The 17436-nt window shown below is 40.0% G+C and overlaps 1 protein-coding gene across 1 annotated transcript in view; it reads right to left on the bottom strand.

Annotated features, from left to right (window-relative positions):
- Positions 1-1014: 1014 nt before the first annotated feature.
- The window catches only part of SMYD3 (SET and MYND domain containing 3), a 476506-nt gene continuing 460084 nt past the window's right edge, over positions 1015-17436 (bottom strand). The window contains exons 12-13 of the mRNA XM_075267716.1: positions 6688-6796; positions 1015-1183 (exon numbers count right to left, since the gene is read on the bottom strand). Of these exons, the coding sequence (XP_075123817.1) occupies positions 1082-1183; positions 6688-6796 (211 nt within the window). The 3' untranslated portion in view covers positions 1015-1081. The remainder of the gene's footprint in view (positions 1184-6687; positions 6797-17436) is intronic.

Below are 17436 nucleotides of genomic sequence, written 5' to 3'. Positions count from 1 at the left end.
CGAGCACATACAATCCTGATATTTGCTCCATGTAAAAGCTGTTTTGGCAATCAACACATTAAATGTCGGCCATCTACACTTGTAATAAGGCTTCTAATGGCCCTGCACTCAACAGGATCCATTTGTGGGTCGTATTGCCCTGCCTGACCATGGCCATGTGCACAGAACTCACTGCATCATAGTCCGTTATGACAGTGCACTCCCGAACAGACTGTACTAAACAGCATTATGTCAAGCCCATGGAAATACTCTTGTTCACCTTGTTTCTGGCCCTCTTTGCTGTCTGGCAGCCTGTGTATGGTAAATTGTTATCCCATGCTCTTATACAATGGCCTGCTGGGGTGGAAGATATTGGGGAAGATTTATTTTACACAGGCAGCAGTCAGGAACATAACTAAGAAACCCTGAGTCCCATAGCAAGACTTTGATTGGGACACCCCTTCTCTCGACTGGCAATCAAATGGAGAATCCTCAGCAGGTAACAGCCTATTTACCTACCTATCCCTGGTCCGGCTCATGGCCACCTCCCACTTCTCCTTCTGCTATAGGACGCAGAAGAGGGAAGCAGAATCGGTTGTGAGTAGGAGCGGGTCCGCGAACCCCAACAACTACCACTATTATCATACTCTGGGGTCTTCTCTGACCCCAGAATATAATAATCAGAGACTCAGGGGAGATGAGGGAGCATAAAAAACACTGTTACTCACCTCTCCTGGATCTGGTGTTACTCCTAGCAGGCTTCAGGTCTTTATGGTAATGTTCCAGACATCATGTAGAAAACTGAAGGATTTAGTTTATAATAATCTTGGATTGAGATATCAATTTTCAGTCAAGGGCAGGGTACAAAATAGACACTCAATATGCGAGTACTAATTCTTGAAAAGTGACAATAATTGTCAAAGCAATAAACATATAGAATATTGTGATTTAGAGTGATTTTATTTATAACATATCAATCACTGATCATACATTATTTTTATTGCATTTTATTAATGTAAAAAAATCTACTGTGTAATGTAATCTAATAAAAGTAGCAAAAGAGAATAGTCTTTAGTACAAAGTGATACAGAAGGGGGTTTCTCTAAGTTGCCTTCATGCCCATCTCACATTCTCCTAATAGCTCCATCAAATCCCTTGTCAAACCATGGTCTCTTCCATGTGTAACTTTTATGATATCAAAGGCCTGAAATGGAAAAAAGTAAGAATGAGAAAAGTAGATTAAATACGAAAGAGTAGATTTCAGTACTGAAATAACCTTATAGAGATTCTGTCAGCTCCACTATAAAACCAGTAGTGGGGCTGTGCCTGGGCCTTTAAGGAATCCTGCAGACAAGTGCAGAAAATCTAGATTTCCTGGCAGTAAGTCCCTGCTTCACACTATACACAGGACAGGAGAGTACAACCACAGAGCAGCAGAGTCCCCTAACATCATAGATCACTAAGCAGTCCCAGTCTTTGGATCACATTCAGTCCAGGAAATGTAGGCAATATACGGTTGTCTGGACCATATTTTTTCATTATGCAGGTGACTCAAAAGAATCTGCAACTTACCTTTCTTGTCTTGAAATGCTTTAGAATTGACAAGAAATTCTTCATTTTATGTGTATTCTTCACCTCCTATCCACTTGCTGAAATCTTTTGCACGTGCCTATATTTCCACGTTTTAAGATACAGCTGGTGGGTACTGCTAGAAATATGCCACATGTCCAAGTAAATGCAATACTCAACAACAACACACAAGGATATGTATGACAACTCAATAAAAGACAACCATAATGCTTCAACTACAGTATATTTTATTAGAGTAGAGACACAAAAGTTTAAGCACCTCTAATACTTACAATACTTTGGGAGCACCATCATGATATGTTCCCTGTACTGGACGCAAGAGCAACAATCTAGTACCTAAATAATCCCAATAACTACTGTTACAAGTACATCCCAAAAAAATATATCAGTATATCAATAACAAGTGCCAATACAAAATCTTGTATCAAAGACTATTATGGTTAGTATACTAGTTCCAAGATAGTAGTGACTGTTTCTCCAAACCTATTGCCATGCAGAGCTTGCGTAGATCTGTAATGGAGACACTGTCAGTCTTGTGGCGTGAGAAGTTTTATTGTCATCATTAAAATCAGTACAAAGAAGATGCTACTAGATATTAATATGCATGGAGAAAGACCCACCACTCCCTCTGGTCTGGTATGGAATTTGGTCTAATCGAGACTTTGTTGCGACATTTTGTCTTGGCATTTGATGACTAGATATTGACTAATCACACATATCCTTGTCTGTTGGTGAGAAGTATATTTCCACGTTTGGCAAGTGTGTGATACTATGTTGCTTCCTCTATTACGGTACTGTGCCTGGTCTGGCCATGAGAAGTTTTGGTGCATGTACATAAGTTCAGCAAAGGGATTTGATGACGGACCCTTAAGGAGGCATAACTGGGGAGAGCTGGTGCTCTTACCACCACAGGCCCATTCACTGTACACACAAATAAAAGGAATTTCTCGCCAATTCAAAGGGTTTGGCCCACCAAAGTATGTTGGTTATTGTATTAAAATCCCAGCGACGGGTTACATAGTCATTTTGGAGGTGACACTCACTTTTAGTTATTCATTGTATAAAATGTACTGTCTGTATCATGCCACGTGGTTTTTAAGAACTCTGGAACCAAGGCAGATACCATCAAACCTGAAGTGCATGGCCAGTATTGCAATGGTATATACCAATCCCTATCTCTGAGGACATGAAAGGTCCTCTGTTTATGATTTCACTTGACAAGTATATTCATTTTTACCATATGACAAAAACAGACTTTATTTTGTAGCTTTCTATTGGAGGAAATCTGCGCTCTGCTGAAGCACCTAACCATCCAACCATTCAATACGACAGAAGGGCGGAAGCATCATATAAAACCCGAAATATATCCCGGGAGCGCTTTAGGGGCATCAACTACTGTAGATATCACTCTTTAACATGTACATTTGAAAATACACTCCATTTTTTTCTTATATTGTATATAATGTCTCTTTTTTGCGTGTTTTGACTACATAATATCTCAGTGGGGCCACACAAAAATCTCTGAAGCGCTCAATGTCCTAAGTAACCTAAATATACATAAACTATACGTAAGATAAGTTTACATTATAATAAGGCTCTGATATCATCCATATATTTTATGCCTCAAGATAAGAGGTAAAGAATAAAAGCCTGAAGAAGAGATGATCCTTTGTGTATAGAAATGAAAGCTAAAAAAACACCTTTCTCCCCTCCACTCTGAAACGGGAATCTGGCTGCCTAAAATGACAAAAGCACATAAAAGTATGCAGATTGATTACCACAATGTTGGATCGTGATAACGAAAAACGATTAGCTATAACTGCACCATACACATATGGTAGAAAGCAGAAGACAGCTCTTTGGGTACTTTGTATTTCATCCCAGACTGATTAAAATGAATGAGCTCTGATGTGACTCACACAGCAAATGACTTTGCGCAGTTTTCTGCATAATGAGAACACGCAGTGGAATGGGCACAAGGTCTGTTACAGGGAAATGGATTGTGAACTAAATGAGACACTGGTGCTGTTAGACTCTATTAATGAGCGCTCACTTTAGCTAGAACTCCAAGCTTCTAAGAGGTTTTAGAAGAAAATCCAGGCAGAACATCAAGCACACTGTAGGTGTATTCTTCTTTGTCTGCACATTACACACTTGACAGATATTGTTTTCAAAAACCATTGTCGGAAATGCAGGTAGTTGATATAGTAGTTTGTAGGAACATTTTGCTGCGTGTACAGAGTCTTTAGATCGAAACAGCTGTCCTCGGCTGAGAGACTGACTTGGTAAAATCCCATATCATTGCAGCAAAAGCCTCTGGGAAGGTCGGGCATGATGTTAAAGGGAGCACCCCCTAGTGGGCTGCATGACTGAGGCACTGTTTTCCTATTTACATCATGGAAGACATATTTGCATATTCTTCCCATGATCCCTCACAGTGGAGCACATATGGCTTAATAAGACTCCACACACCTACATGGTGGTCTCTCCCTAAGGAATGACAATATCCCCTTAACCCTGTCTAGAAGCCTCTCACCTCTGCCAAGTTAGTCTTCTCTGCGTCGGGCTGAAGAGATCCAAATAGATCGAAATAGCTATCCTCGGCTGAGAGACTGTACTTGGTAAAATCCCACATCATTGCAGCAAAAGCCTCTGGGAAGGTCAGGCATGATGTTAAAGGGAGCACCCCCTAGTGGGCTGCATGACTGAGGCACTGTCTTCCTATTTACATGATGGAAGACAGAGTTACATATTCTTCTCAGAGTCTTTAGAGTGTAGGGAAAATCACTTTTCTGGTTCCCGATATGTATCTTACATCTAAACTTGAATGATACAGTTAAATAAAAGCTCTGGTAGACTTATGTCATATGGACACAATTAGGACACGTTTAATCCTCCGGATATACAGTACAATGTACTGTATACACAGTAAGCAGAATATTAATAAGTGCAAGGAATATTAATAGACTGCTTAGGATTCAAGGTGTTCTGTACAATAATGACATTGTTATTAGGATAGGCTTCTAAAGTTTTATTAGTGGGAGTTTGACAATTACCACAATGATGGGGCCCATACATGTTACACCTCTATAATAGTGACTGTTTCTGGTAGGACGGCTCATCCCAGGCAAGTACCATGACCTCTTTATTAGTACTAACTGATGGGGATCCCGGAAGTCAAATCCATCCCTCCCTCGATCAAACAATGATGGACAGGCTAGTAAAGTTATAGTCCCTGAAAACCATGTTATGGGACAGTACCATATCCCATAGAGGTGTATGCAGCCATATCTGCTATAACCAGTATTTCTCATATTTTATATGGAATCCAACAGGAAAAAAAGGTTAACATTATAACAACCAATTAATAAATGAGAAATATATGAGTCTCACCTTCTTGGTGTCTCATTTATAGCCATAAAGGCCCAACTTCACAAATCCCATAGAACTTAAAGTATCTGCTATTAATGTCTTGGGGCAGATACCACAGGACACCTTTGAAGATCTTGCTGAGTTTTGTTGAGCTTGATGGCATGAGGGACACCTATATACACCATTAGCTTAGGTTTTAATATTATGCCAGATCAAACAAAGGATTTTAAGATTGTGTAAGGTTGGAGAAGAAAATAATAGTAAGCAAATATTTATTTTCTTCTTAATGATGTTTTATGTTTTGTATACGCAGGCCTGTTTCAGGGGAGCCATACAAGGCATCTACTGATATAACTCACAGAAATGTCTTGCGGTAATTGCCAAAGTAGAGTCTTTTTAGTGGTCATTACAATTACTGTCATATTTTCACTTCTATTAAAACACCTAAAATTAATTGAATTAGTTTTTTCTGCTTATTACATTTCAGCGAGAACCTGGTACAATTACCATGTGTAATGGCCCAGAATGCACCACTGCATAAGAACAGTATGGTAAGGCGCTATAATTGGCAAGTATGATATGTGAGATATTTCCGGTATTTCCTTTCTAAGCTAATGAAATGGACATTGGGTACTAGTGAATACACATGATACTGTTTTATTACAATACTGCAGATGTTACAAGATATCAACACCAACAAAGATGCCACATATGGAACATTTACAGGACGCTGATCCTGCAAAGTGTGAATTCTCAGAAGTGCTGAAGGGCAGGTTTCTTCTATGTACAATTATATATGAAACAGTGACCAACAGCATTTCAGCTCTGTCTCCAGGAAAACAACATTTGGTATTTTAGTGTAAATTCCTAGTATTCCTGGGATTTTCAGTAGCTGCCTTGTGCAGACTTCCCAAACCTATTTATAGTGAATTGTCTTGGCAGGGCATACATATTCTTTATATTTTGTATTATTGATGATGGATACGATTACTGTGATTTATTTGTAACATATTTATTGTACAGGTAAAAGGCAGCCCCACCTAACGGGTAAAGTAACGGGTTAAGAACATCATACGGTAGTGGACATGGTAATAGATATGGTAATAGAACAAGGAAATGATGTTTAATACATGTAGTATGGTGCACAAGTGCTGAATCCCTTCCCAGATTATAGAATTGGGGTTCTCTCTTTGGTGGTAGTTCATGTTCCCTCACTCAATGCCATCAGGTGCAAGGGAATATAATGTGAAACATCTACCATGTCCCATTTATACTAGTGTCTTCCTGCGTGACAGAGAGGCCTTTGTGCCCTCTTTTGGCCCCAAGGCTTGGGTGCAAAAGCTACCTGTGCTACCTATCTGACCCTGTATTGTGAAGTGTCGTAAAACAATCTGTGCCCTTTAGGACTCGTTCACACGTGGGGCGGATTTTGACCATATTTTGACTCGGGGAGCCAAGTCAAAAACCGCCTGCCACAATGTCGCGGTCGTGGCTTCCCCCACCCCGGAGCTGGCTCAAATGAATGCCAAAGCTAGACCACCAAGGTCACAGCTACAGCCAGTGACTAGCAGGGATTTCATGTCGGTGTTTGGACATCATCAACATACAGAGACAGAATGGGGACCTGGCAACTCTACAACTCAGAAAGCGGAGTATTCTGTCTTTCATATAAAAAAAAATATATCAGGGCCGGATATAGCGTTTAGCAACTAAGAACTAGTAATTCAAATCTAACATTATACTGACCTGCTTAAGTGTTGTCATAGCTTCAGAGAACTTGCCCAGATGAAGCTGGAGCTTGCCCACTTTCATTATCTGGACGGCCCGTACCGGATGGTAATTGGGATAGTACAAGCTAAAAAAAAAAAAAGGAAGACATTTTATTTACTTTCCTACCTATTTATGATAATATACAGCATGCACAATCCAAGACAGAAGAATACACACACATTCATTCATAAGGATAATTGCTCAGTTTTGAGCATTCATCAGCTGAACACCATCGGGGACATGGGCTGTTTTCATGGTAAAGTCCAACAGTTCAGCCATTACAGCTCCTTACTTGTGAATTGCACTTTTTTAGATGGGTTTTCCCATTTTCAGGATCATTTTCAAACTTGTAGCTTACTTGAACTTAAGTTTTATACCCAATACAAAACTTTATTTATCTCGGTCCATTTGTCAGATCCAGCTAAATATGCTGCCTTGGAGTTTATACGCTTGTTGCCTAGGTTACAGACCACCTCTCTGGTTGGGTTGATGGCTCAACTCTCTCTGCATATTCTCTTTCTTTCTCTGAATATTGCTATGAGTTGCTTAGCCCTGATAAGAACTAGTACCGTTTCTTGATCCGTACTTCTGTATTTAAAACCCAAAGATAACTCTAAATTTGAAACAAGACAAAGTAACTGCAGGACTGAGCTGAAAACCAGGAAGTGGAGGGGTGAGAAGAGAAGACGGGAGGCAAGTAAAACCTTAAGATGTGAAAAGCCCTTTTTAAGACAAAATCTAGGAGCAGATCATAGAGAGTGGACAAATATAAAAAAAACACACACACACACACACACACACACAAAAACCCCTTGTCAAAATTAAATAATGTGCACAAGGCTTCTCAGGCTAGAGAAAAAAGAAATCAATGGAGTATGCAGTAATGTATAGAAACAGCAGAGTAAAGGTGTGTTCACACTTGAGCTGTTTAATCCATTGTTCTGTTCAATGGTAGGAACAGAAAAATTCATTAAAACAATAAAGATGGATCTGTTTTATGATGAACAACAATAGATCGTAGTACCCCATTTACTATATTGGGTTACATCATAACCAGAGGGGCAATTAAAAGTCATCCAGGGTTCTCTCCCTGACGTAAACAGCAGGACATGTAGGACTTTATATAATGATTTTAGATGGACTCTGGGCCTGAGGTTCTGAATGGAGACTTCAATGCAGATGTGAATGCAGTCTATATGGGAGGCATGTACGCTGGTCTCTGCTCAATGTATTCCTTATAAAGGTTAAATAATGGAAAAACACTTTTAATTGCCCCTCTGGTTATGGACACAATCTAGATTAAACAAGCACATTACATATCCAGCGGTAGGTAAGATATGTGTATATATAATAATAATAATAATAATAATAATAATAATAATAATACATAGTCACAGGGGTTTAGGAGTAGGTGAATGTATGGATTGTAAGGTTTAGGATCTAAGGTGAAACTCCATTTGATCTATTTGGAAGCAGTAAAACTATAGCTGACCAAGAACTGTTATACATTTACTAGATTCCACTAAATAAAGGGATACCTAATCCAATTTGGTAGCTGTTTTTGGAATATATACTAATACAAAAGCCTTAGCACCAGTATTTCAATGACCAGTGTATACTGGAGCTCTAGTATATGTATTCTCCATGACAATCATCACTTGTTGTTTATTACAAGGGGTCTCCAGAGACTATGCAGACCCCACAGTAACATGAGTCCACATCCAAAGGTTACAAACCGCTCTCCTATTTAGGTAACTTTGGGTCCACAAAGCAAAGAAACCCAAAACTCTGCAACACCAGAACCATAGATCGTATTTAGCAAGCAGGTAGCTATTCTTAGACTTCTACCCATGAGCGGTTCTCTGTAAATAAGAACAGGTGTAAAACATACAGTTGACATTCCCGTCTGCAGCTGTAGGCAGCCATACAAATCTGTTTCACAATTTTGCCTCATTACAATCATTTTCCTGTTGGGATACATACACATATCCTTTCAATGCAGGCATTTTAGTTTAGCATTTAGAATCCATCTGTTCATTTGTTTTCCTAGGCAATTGGTGGATTTTTCTTACCTGCTAAATTAATTATGATTATTCTTTTGTTAATTTCTGCACTAATTGTCCATTCTGTCTTTAAGTAAACTATACTGTCAATATTGACATTGAGGTTACATCAGCTCTTCTTTCTTGTCAATTTAGCAGGTCATGAATATTAGATCTTCTGGAACCAAGACAACACGACTCCCGCTATTGTTTACATACTTCAGATATGACATTGATGACCTAAGGTCAGGCCATCCGTAACAGGAACTGGATAACAGCTTTAGGTTAAAGGGGTTTTCCAGGCAATTTCTTTTTTAAAGGTATTTTAGTGCTATTAATGGGTTAATAATTGCACCAAAATACCTTTAGCAAAGTTTTGAGTGAATTCTGGGTTTCCGCAGACTACTAGCCCTATCTATCTACTTATCTACATAACTCACTCAGCCCCAATCTTTCCCCGCAATCATACTTACCTGTCTTCGGTCCCACCAGCATCTTCTTCTGTGGACTTCTTGCACATGTGTGGTATGCACTCTTCACTTCTTCCGATGACTGTACAATAAAGCTCTCTTGTGCAGGCGCTGGCAGAAGTAGAGGAATTGACACTTCATGACAGAAGACTGAAGACAGGTAAGTATGAGAAGGACGGAGGAGAGGGGGTATTGGTGATGCTTTGTTTCCAGAAATGTGGAAATGGAACATCACCGGATCATCAGAAAATGTGTCTGGGCCTGTCACGTGACCGCCCAAGGTATATAGGTAATTCCAATTTTTTTTTTTTTTTTTTTTTTTTTTTTAATAAAGTCGGGGAAGGGGTTTAGGGATGTTAGGCAGGGGGAGGGGTTTTAGTTTAGGGATTCATTTTGTATTAATCCCGGACAAACCCCTTAAAGCCCCACGTTGCATCGTTTATTTGTTGTCCTCTGAACAGGACTTTTCTCTGCCGAACTTTGGTGGTGTCTGCGGCAGAGTCTCCGGCGCAGATGTGAACCTAGTGTAATAGATATTTTTTCAGAAGACTCGGTGGAGATCATCTGTTTAAGAAATAGTAGTGACTTGCAATATAGAAGAGTGGTAAAAAAAGATTTCACATGGTGGAGTGGTAATGGTTCAGTTCTGAATATTGGTCACACCAAGGAGATGTTAATCGTTCTTGGTAGGTTTTGGACAGGGGTTTCTCCCATTTGTTTTGAGAGACAAGAGGTGACAAGGGCTCAATAATTACAAGAATTTAGAAACACATTTGTACAATAAAATTGACTGGAGCCTCAGTGCTGAGAAAGTGTATAAACGGGCACAAGTCTTAGTTCTTAAAGGGGTTGTCTAGTTTCAGCAGATAAATGTTATTATTTGTATAAGGAAAAGTTACACAATATTTCAACATACTTTCTGAATCAATCCCTCACAACTCTAGAAAACCATGAGGATTTGATACAGAATATATTATGGAAAATTGAACAACTGTTCATTTCACAAACAATATTTTATAATAATCGCTTTAGTAGGTTTTTCCTTCATGCAGATTCAGGGGATCATATATATATATATATATTTAGCTACTTTTGGCCGGGCCCTCAATGAAACAACGTGCTCCCATGTGAACATTTAAACAAGCCCCCACATTGTAAACTTTTATAAGTAATGTATAGTATATGCTGTTGTTCCAAGTGCAATTGCTTGTATTCTTTGGCTTCTTTGACAGGTTATGGTGTAAATATTAAGTATGAATTATGTTAGAGTAACCACTAAATCAAGAATCTCTTGGCTGTATTGATAAATGTTTTTTAGCCGCCAGCTCCCAAGAGTCTACTGAAAAATGGCTTGCCAAAAATTGGTGTTTGCCAACACCATTCCTCTCTGATGTCTTTATTGGAGTCACTTTCCTTCGTGTGACTGAGCATTACTGATGCTTTTGCACATACGTCGCTTCCAACATCACTGCACTGTCAGCAGGGTGGGCTTTAGTTTTTAGTGTCTTTAGTGTCATTGCCGGGGAGTGGAGCACGTCTCTTTACAGTACTATACAAGTATATGTCGGGGGAATTGCTATATGATATTGATAGCCAAAACTAACAGCACTGATATCTCTGCAACGAGGGAACCTACAAACAAGACTGAAAATGTGCTGAATTTGGCACGCAGACAGCTTTGAAGGTATGTGACATGCCTTTGAAGATCCACTTTAAAGGCAAAGGTAGTAAATTCAGTAAAATCTTAGTTTCCAAAATAGAGATCTCCAATTCCTTTGCAGATACAAAGATGTATACACTCTTAATGAAAGTATCAAGCTTCAGTGATTCTCTTTGTAGGCAGTTTTTGTGCTGATGCTCATGCATAGTGAACCACAGAAGTGTTGAAATGGCAAAATGATAAGTAGTTATGAAACAATGAAGTGGAAGCTATAATAAGCAGATTGTGATAAATATGAAGCGACTCACTTGAAAATTAATATGTGAAAAGATGCAAGATGGAGAGATCTATAAGTGCAGGGGCCCATGAAATATCACCCTGGGCATAGAAGTATAAGTGTGTTATTTACATATACACAGATCTTCCATTTTTACATTCAGTATCACAAGATATATGTTAGCAACCTAAGCAGCCATCCATCTTTTCGCTAATATATGTAGCCAGATGAAATTACTGCAGCTTAAAGGAAATGAGGATGTATGTGTCTTAAGTTATGCTTACCCAGTGTTGGCAAATCAGTTTACAGCCATCATCACCGACTCCAACAAATGTGACACTCTATACTTAGGGGTACTCAATTACATGTATTATAGGATCCACCATAAGTTTAAACTTCGGGATGAACAGTAACTGAACATGCAGTAATTTTTGGAAAATAAAATGCATCTGACTAAGAACAACCTCAGGTCTGGACAAGAAAAACTATTTCATTTTACGGTAATTTGACTTTCCCTGATGGTCAGATGAAGTAGAAGGGTAAATGTCACTAAGGGCTCGTTCACATCTGCGCCCGGCACTCCGTTATGCAGGTTTCCGTTTCCTGCATAAAACAGAGCAGGAGACGGAAACCTGCAGGAGTCTTTCTCACCCATTCATTTGAATGGGTGAGAAAGATGTCCGGCCCTGAGTGGCGGTGAGCGTTTTATGCTCTCCGCCACGAAACCGGGTTTTTTAATCTGGACACAGTGTCGGACATGCAGAACTCTAAGTCTGGATTTAAAAAAACGGTTTCGCGGCGGAGAGCATAAAACACTCACCGCCGCTCATGGCCGGACCCGGTCTGTGCTTTCCGTCTTCTTGCATGCAGAAGACGGAAAGCACAGAACGGACAGTAGAACGCAGGTGTGAACCCAGTGTAACTAGTGAGGGGGCACCAAGATGATTTATACTGTGTGTAGAGGCACTAAGGAGAATTACACTATAAGTGGGTCATTAAAAAGGGGAACTAATGTGGCATTATACAGTGTGGGGGCATTATTGTGTTGTTATACTGTGTTGGGAGCACTAACGTCATTATACTGTGCGTGGAGCACAAATGAGGCATTATACTGAAGGAGGGGTATTGACAGGGGCGTAACTACTGGGATAGCAGTGGTAGCGGCTGCCACAGGGCCCAGGACATTAGGGGGCCCAGTGACGGCAGCTACCGATGCGTTTTTTTAATAGGTTGTTACCGGCTGGAGTTACTTCAGCCGGTAACGGGTCCTATTTACTTACCGATCCTGGTAGGGGCTGGGAGTGGTAAGTGACGCAGAGGGCCCCACAAGCATTATCATTATACTCCGGGATTTTTTCAGACCCCGGAGTATAATGATTGAAGGCCCAGGAGAGGTAAGAGAACATAAAAAAACGATGTTGCATACCTCTCCAGACAAGCTTCAGGCCTACTTCAGTGACATTCCTGACATCACATGATTGGGGACTGCATCCTTGTGCATCCCAGACATCATTGAAGTTGGTGGGAAGTGCTGCAGAGCCAGGGATAGGTAAGTAACAGTGTTTTTTATGTTTATATCCCCCCTTGGGTCTCCAATTATTATACTCTGGGGTCTGACACCCATGAACAATTATAATTGTTCATGGGTGTCCAAAATGGACCATAATACTAGGTGAAGGGGCCACTATGGGGTATAATACTTTGTGCAGGGGCCACTAGGGGATATAATATTGTGTGCAGGGGCCACTGTGGGGCATAATACTGTGTGCAGGGGCCACTATGGGGTATAATACTGTGTGCAGGGGCCACTATGGGGCATAATAGTGCGTGCAGGAATGTGTGTGTGGGGGCGTCGGTCGGGAGGTGTGTGTGTGGGGGGGCATGTCAAAAGTTCGCCACAGGACCCTGCCATTCCTAGTTACGCCACTGGATACTGACCTGGCATTGTATTGTGTTAAAATAATCCTTTAATAGTCCCACCATGGAGAAATTCAGTGTGTTACAGCAGCATATAGATAATATAATATACAAATAGAAAAGCTCCAAGGTATAGGCATTGCAGAGACAGTAGGTACAGATAATAAAAAAAATTTTTAAAGGTAAAAAAGGTAGTAGAAGAGATATCATAAGTTAAAGATCTTTCACTTCTTTTAGTAAGAGGAATGATCTCCGCTCAACTCGGTGTTGGTTGTACAGCCTAAACGCATCGAGGAGGAAAGACTTCCGATAGCGCTCCATCTCACACTTAGGGTACTGACAGTACTGCCCAGTGCTATCACGGTCTCATGCATGGGATGGGAGTCATTCTCCAGCATGGAGCTCACCACGGAATGTTCCAGTGTTGAAAGACTAGCGAGTTTTATACAGTTTGGCGGGCATTAAGAAGACATATACTTTGGAGAGGAGCACTATTGGGACATTAGTGGCCTCTACATGACATAATGAACTACACGTGCCCTCCATGCAGTTTAATTCCCCATTAATGCTCCCCACACAATATAATGCTCCTAAGTGACCCAACAAACAATTGAAATCAACAAAGGTTGGGAGAAGCATTCTTCTCCCGACCGCTGTCCCCTAAGTCCTGATACCTCACAGAAGCTGTGCAGACAGCAGGGCCATTTGCTAATTCCTACCATTGCAGTTGTAAGGCTAGGGGCAGTGGTGGGTAGATGAATCTTTCTCCTGATCGCTGTCATAATGACGGCCAGAAGGCAGTGGTCAGCCAGTTTAGTATCCATATTTTTTACATTAAACCAATGGACATCTTAGTGGAACTGGTTGAGCCTTGAGGCCAATGGCATCAATTGAACTAGCTCTGCATCATAATTTCCATTTATAACAGAGATCACAATGTAGATGTGAACACAGCTGCTTTTTTTTCCAACATGGCTACCTTTTTCCAGACAGACCACCCCACCAATCCACAGATTGTCTCCTGTATTCAAGATGAGCACCATTGTAGTGGATAGGTATGAGTCAGGACACATAACTCATGGACAGACTGGGCAGTCATGTTCTTCTAATTCTGATCAACTCCTTTATGGTCCCACCATGCAATGTTCTTGTTCTTTCAGGATATTAAAGTTGCGTTTCTCTTTCCAAGATACCTGCCCACAACTACCCCTGCCGTACATAGCAACACTTATCTCCGGCTATCTGAGGACTGCCAAGTTGTTCCCACATGTATGTAATTGTCAGCATAGAAGCTGGCAGTTTAGGGAGACAGTGATCGCATGTATCTAATGTGTATGGAGGTCTTTTGAGTCAATATATAGACTATAGAGTTTGACTTTGGATGCACTATCCGTGACACAATATAAATGACCTAATACCTTGTAATGTTACTAGTATGGTGGGTCATTCCAGGATTCAGCTATGGCTTAATAATGCAGAGATGGATAGATGCCATGTAACTCTCTGACGGTTGCAGCGCCATTAGAGAAGTGACACCCCTATGCCATTTCACTTGCTCAATGCCATGCAACAATTGCAGACAGGTGGCCACACAGATTGCAGAACAGATTTGGACTCTATAAAAGAACTGTTGCCAGATTCTTATAATGGCTTCCATCGAGCTGAGGTAGGGAAGCTAACATCTCAGATCTGCCTCAGATTAAGGGGAAAGGCCATACATTATTAATAATAAATATGGCTTAACAACTGACATTACACCACACTGGTAAGATGTCTCAGCAAAGCAAGCGCATAAAACCTCGCCTATAAAATCTAGTGTCTTGCTTCTCAGAGAAGTTCTACTCCTCAGAATTATAGAAGCTGAGTTAGAGTATTGCATATTCTATCACTTTTATGATACAGCGGAAAACATTTCACAACGGAAGGAAATGCCACCTTGTTCATGAAATGTTATTACTCATAAAATCATATTTTTTTGTAGTATAAGAGCTTAAGAGTTACATAATATACTCTAACAATTCTCATTATAGGTTCATAAAATAACAGTATAACCCAGGTGAGACGGACTCCAAGTGCTAAAGATTGCAAGCATCACACCATCTACTTACTGTGAAAGATGAAGGAGTATACAGTGATGGAAACAGCGTCTTATTAAACCCCAACCCAAAAAAATCTACTAAAAACATAATATGATTAATATGCAAAGCTGTATGTGTGAGATGTAAAGTCCCTTTCATGTGACTATAAGGTCATAGAACCAACCCCTAGGCTTTAATAGAGCACTAAATACTACTAGTAAGGTGGCTCGTATAAATGACAACTGACCCAAGCATACAAGATACAATAAATGTAAAAAGCAGCGGCCAGAAAAAATCTCAATCACACATCATATCTTATATAAAAATATAAATTTATTGAAGATCCAGATTTAAAATCAAAGTAAATAATAATACAGCAGGGCTAAGAAGTAGATAGCCAAAAAAATGTGTTTTTGCAGGGTTCTGAAAGAAGCTGGATATCATAACAGATGGAACTATAATGGGTAATAATGAGTATTAGAGATGAGCGAATAGTATTCAAAACTATATCACTGCATAGGAATGAATGGAAGCGTCCGGCACCTAACCCCTTGCTGTTTGGACGCTTCCATTCATTCCTATGGGAGCGAAGTATTCAAAACTATAGTTTCTAATACTATTCACTCATCTCTAATGAGTATCTTTATAAATCCTTTTTTCATAATTGTGACATACCTTACCGGATTTGCCTTTCAGGGTCCCAGCAAAGCATGGTATTGTAATAGGTACTGCTGAGGGCTAAATATATCTATGTATAAAATCTGGTTGAAAAACTCTGTAATATTCAAAGTAATTCTGTAATAGGGGATGCTGAGTACCAAATATGCCAAAACAAGGGGAGGTTCACATCCTCCTTGATTAAAGAGACCTTTCACCATTTGGGGCACATGCGGTTTAGAAAACCGACAGTGCACACTATCAGCACACTATCGGCTTTCCCGTTCTGTGCCCCGGGTGAAGAGCTATCGGTGCCAGTACTGTAGCTCTTCACCGTCAGAAGGGCATTTTTGACAGTCAGTCAGGAACACCGTTCCTCACAGTAGCAGCTATAGCGCTATACTGTGAGAGCGGGGAGGAACGCCTCTCTCCCCTCCTGATAGTGCTCGTCCATAGACAAATACTGGGGGTGGGCGTAAGGCATATAAGACTTTTATGCGCATTATGGTATAATTTATTTTGCGTAGTAAATTCCCCAGTGCCTGGAGGTCCTGTATTTCTATTATAAGTTGGTTGTAGATTTGTATGTACATGATCATAGATAGCAGTACACTCATTACTGTGTGCAATGTATTGTTATGCTATAAGCTGCCCAATAACCATTAAAAATGTTTTCTTGTCTGCCATTCTTTTCATAATAATACACTTTACTGCACCTTCAGCACAATAACCTATAGGCTATGCCTAGAATGAATAAGTGCAGATATTTCTCCGATATGTCTTGGGCATAGGTTATCTTCTTATTGAAGCAGAGTTTGCAGCAATAATTCACAATTTAGTATAATATACAATAGAATTGCCAGCAATTCCTAATCCTATAAAAATTCTCACCTACAAATTGAACATTTTCTGTTTTTTTGGTTTTTTTTTTTATCAGCAGGTAAACTGGCTATGCAACACGTTTCACTACCCATTTACTATCTCACCAATGAATGGTGACAACCACCGCAAAGTTCACGAAGGTTATCACAACCTCTCCTCCATTACTAACATCTCTAAGTTGCCTAAAGTTTCAGCATGTACGAGGATGGGTATAATCATAGGATAAATCCACCAAAAACGATTCCGTAATCCCTTGTTGCTTTTCAAGGTCATTTACAAATAATGGTCACTGAGACTGAATGAGCAGACGTGCTATTGTATTATTCTTGCTCAGCATCACACAAACTTCCATCTGAATCCTATAACGTCTTGCATTGAAATGTGTTATGTGAAGTGTCACACACAACGTATGTATTCTGCTGTAGCTTAAATGACTAGACTGAATCTCTAAATGGTAGTTCACTGTTCTGCTCATTAGATATGACATTGAAAATGTAAAAACATGAGAGTGTGGACATTAATAATGCATAAAATGTGCACTGTGGATTCTGATAGCAGCAGTCTTCTAAATGTGCGTGTTGCTATTATACCAATATCAGCAGCTCGAGTTGGTTTTGCTAACATACACTGTCAATGCTGACTTACCCTTGGGCACAGAGTGAAAATCATACAGGAATATTAGACCATGAGCAAGATCTTTAGGGTTTATATTATCTATGAGCTCCTGACACAATTTGGTCTC

This window comes from Leptodactylus fuscus, chromosome 3, assembly GCF_031893055.1.
Source record: "Leptodactylus fuscus isolate aLepFus1 chromosome 3, aLepFus1.hap2, whole genome shotgun sequence".
Lineage (NCBI taxonomy): Eukaryota > Metazoa > Chordata > Amphibia > Anura > Leptodactylidae > Leptodactylus > Leptodactylus fuscus.
This window is presented reverse-complemented; position numbering and strand designations above follow the sequence as displayed.